The 3037-nt window shown below is 45.8% G+C and overlaps 1 protein-coding gene across 1 annotated transcript in view; it reads left to right on the top strand.

The window, feature by feature from the left end:
- Positions 1-449: 449 nt before the first annotated feature.
- The window catches only part of LOC108490494, a 3731-nt gene continuing 1143 nt past the window's right edge, over positions 450-3037 (top strand). Inside the window, exons 1-2 of the mRNA XM_029560460.1 lie at positions 450-497; positions 2258-2318. Coding sequence (XP_029416320.1) covers positions 450-497; positions 2258-2318 — 109 coding nt within the window. The remainder of the gene's footprint in view (positions 498-2257; positions 2319-3037) is intronic.

Raw genomic sequence — 3037 nt, 5'->3', positions numbered from 1 at the left:
ATACTAGGTTGGCCTTGATCTCAGAGGTCCACCTGTCTCTGCCTTTGGAGTGCTGGGATTAAAGGCGTGCACTACCACACCTGGCAGAATCCCTCACAGTGTATCTTCACCAACACTGAACATTCTCTTTTAAAGACTTTTCGTGTTTTGTCATTCTTTTCACAGAGTTCTGTGACTGAAGCTCTTGTTAGAAACTAGGATAATAGAAACACAATCACTGATCAGTGAGGACAAGTAGAGCTGGCAACAGCCATCCATGGTTGAAACTGGGGAGAAAAAAAGGTTGTCAATGGGAAGCAAAAAGAAGTTCTGTGTATGATTAAATAATTTTGAGTTGCCTGTGGGGCATCCAAGTGGTGATATCCATAAAGTCATTGAGTGTCTGGATGTGGTGGCATGGGATGTAAATGAAAAGTAGAGGGAATCATGAATTCCAAGAAGAGATCAGAATGGAGAAGGAGCTGAACGTGGAACCTTGGGAAATGCCAGCATTTAAGGTAGTGGGCATAGTAAGGCTTGTCTGTAATCTCACACTCATGAGGTTGAGGCAGGAAGATACTAACTCCAAGGTCAGCTTGGGAAATGTAGCAAGACCTTGTCAGGAAGAAGAAACAAACAAAGAAAGCCAGCTAAGGGGTAGAGAAGGATAAAAAAAGGCACTTTATTTACTTTTGTTTTATGTATATGAGTGTTTTGCCTGCATATAAGTGCACCACAGGTGGAGGCCAGAAGAGGGCAGCAGACTCCCTGGAACTAGAGTTACCACTGGACAGTTGTTAACTAACACGTGCTGCTGGGAACTGAACCTGGGTCTTCCGAAAGAACAGTTAGTGCTCTTAACTGCTGAGCCGTTTTTGTAGCCCCTAGAAAGTCACTTTTATTTTAATTTATTTTTTGGAAGGCACTTTTAAATGAGCAAAGAGATAGAAAACTCAGAGAAAATACTGTCACTGAAGGTGTGGTGATTTGAATGATTAAGTTCCTCCACAGGCTCATGTATTTGAATACTTGGTCCCCAGTTGTGGCAGTGTTTAGGGAGGTTATGGAATCTTTAGGAGGTGGAGGCTTGTTGGAGGAAGTATGCCACTGGAGGTGGGCTTTGAGGGTTTATAGCCTCCTGGCTCCTGCTCTGCTCCAGCTCTAGCTTGCTCTCCTTCCTGTATCCTGCTGTGCTGCTGCCCTGTTTTCCTTGACTGTGGACTCTCTTTGTTACTGTAAAGCCAAAATAAACCTTTTCTTCCTTACGTTGCTTTTGGTCATGGTATTTTATCACAGCAACAGAAAAGTAACTAATAGAGAAGGTAAGCAAGAAGACTTGCAGAAAGCAGGAAATGGCCAGTATGTTCTAAAGAAAAAAATAAACTGCGAGTGAGTGGGGGGTGGAGTTCAGTTCATTTTGTGCTGCTATGAGAAAAACCTGAGGCTGAGTGTGATAGCTGATAGTAATTGTCACCTCAACAGGACCTAGAATCACTTCAGAGAAAAACCTCTTGCATATCTGAGTGAGTTTTCAGATTAGGTTAATTGAGTTGGGAAGACCCACTTTAAATGTTAGTGGTTGGGGCTGGAGAGATGGTTCAGCAGTTAAGAACACTGGTTATTCTTGCAGAAGACCCAGGTTCAAATCCCAGTACCCACATGGCAGCTAACAACTGTCCGTAGCTCCAGTCCCAGGGAATCTGACGGCCTTTTCCGACCTCCATGGGCATTGCAGGACACGGGTGCACTTACTTGCACGCAGGCAATACACGCATACACATAAAATAAAAAATAAATAAAATTAAATGTTAGTGGTGTAATTTTAAAAATTTTTAGATGGAGAGGGCCAGGAAGATGGCTCAGAGGGTCAAGGTGAAAAACCTAGGCGCCATGAGGCCACCTGATAGGAATGCCTGACAAGAGGTCAAGCATTGAGAAACTAGCTTATCAGAAAAACAGGACGTAGTGGTCAAGCCATCTGCATCTGGCAATCCCCAGGGTTCGATACCAGGAAATCAGGAAATAACACCTGTACCATAAGTACAGAATTTAGCAACTTAACTTCCTCATGCTTTATACTCGTTTGAATGGGCCAATAACCATGCTTCTGCTTCTGTACCCCGCTTCTGCTCTATAAAAGTGCCAAAACCCAGCATGAGGGCGCGCAAGTCCTCCAAGGAGACTTTGTGCCCACAGGTACCTGTGTACTAAATAAACCTCTTGCTGTTGCAACCCGAAGGCTGACTTGTTCTCAGTGGTTTCACTCTTACATTTGGAGGTCCCACCGAGATCTGTTGGACAAGAGGGGACCACCGGGGCAACTCGAGCCTTGCAGGGAGGTGAGTCGGCCGGCTAACTGTTGTCTGTGTTGTCTGTGTACTTGTTCTGTGGGGCCCCGTCGGAACTTCTGGGCAGTGCAAGTGCTGGACTGATGAGTCCATGAGGTTTGCCTGCCGACCTGGGAGACACTCCAGGATCAGTGAGACCCCCTCTGTAGTTTTTTGTGGGTCTAATCTGGGCAGGGGCACCTCCCTGCCATCGGTATCTGAAATTCTCCTCTTCGCGCTGCGTGTCTGTCTGTGTGTCAGTAGAGTCTGTTGTTCATTGTTGATCGTTGTTTGAACCAAAGCTTTGAAATGGGACAAGGATTAACTACCCCTTTGAGTTTGACTTTAGATCATTGGAAGGAGGTGAAAACTCGTGCCCACAACCAGTTTGTGGAGATCAAGAAGCATAGATGGATTACTTTTTGTTCCTCAGAATGGCCAACCTTTAACTTAGGTTGGCCCCGCGATGGGACATTCGATTCTGATGTTATTTTACAGATCAAAGCAAAAATCTTCTCTCCTGGACCGATGGGACACCCGGACCAAGTGGCCTATATAGTCACTTGGGAAAATCTCTCCCTTGACCCACCACCGTGGGTGACTCCTTTTCTCAGTCCTTCACGAAGAATCCCCCTCCCCTCTGCCCCTAACCCGGACCCTTCGACCACCTCCTTGTGTCCTGTGGTGGTAAAACAAAAGCCTGTTTTGCCCCCTGATGAGAGTGTTCCTCC

Source organism: Nannospalax galili, unplaced genomic scaffold, assembly GCF_000622305.1.
Source record: "Nannospalax galili isolate Female #2095 unplaced genomic scaffold, S.galili_v1.0 scaffold592, whole genome shotgun sequence".
NCBI lineage: Eukaryota > Metazoa > Chordata > Mammalia > Rodentia > Spalacidae > Nannospalax > Nannospalax galili.
Note: the sequence above shows the minus strand (reverse complement) of the source record. Positions and strands in the feature narration are given on the sequence as shown.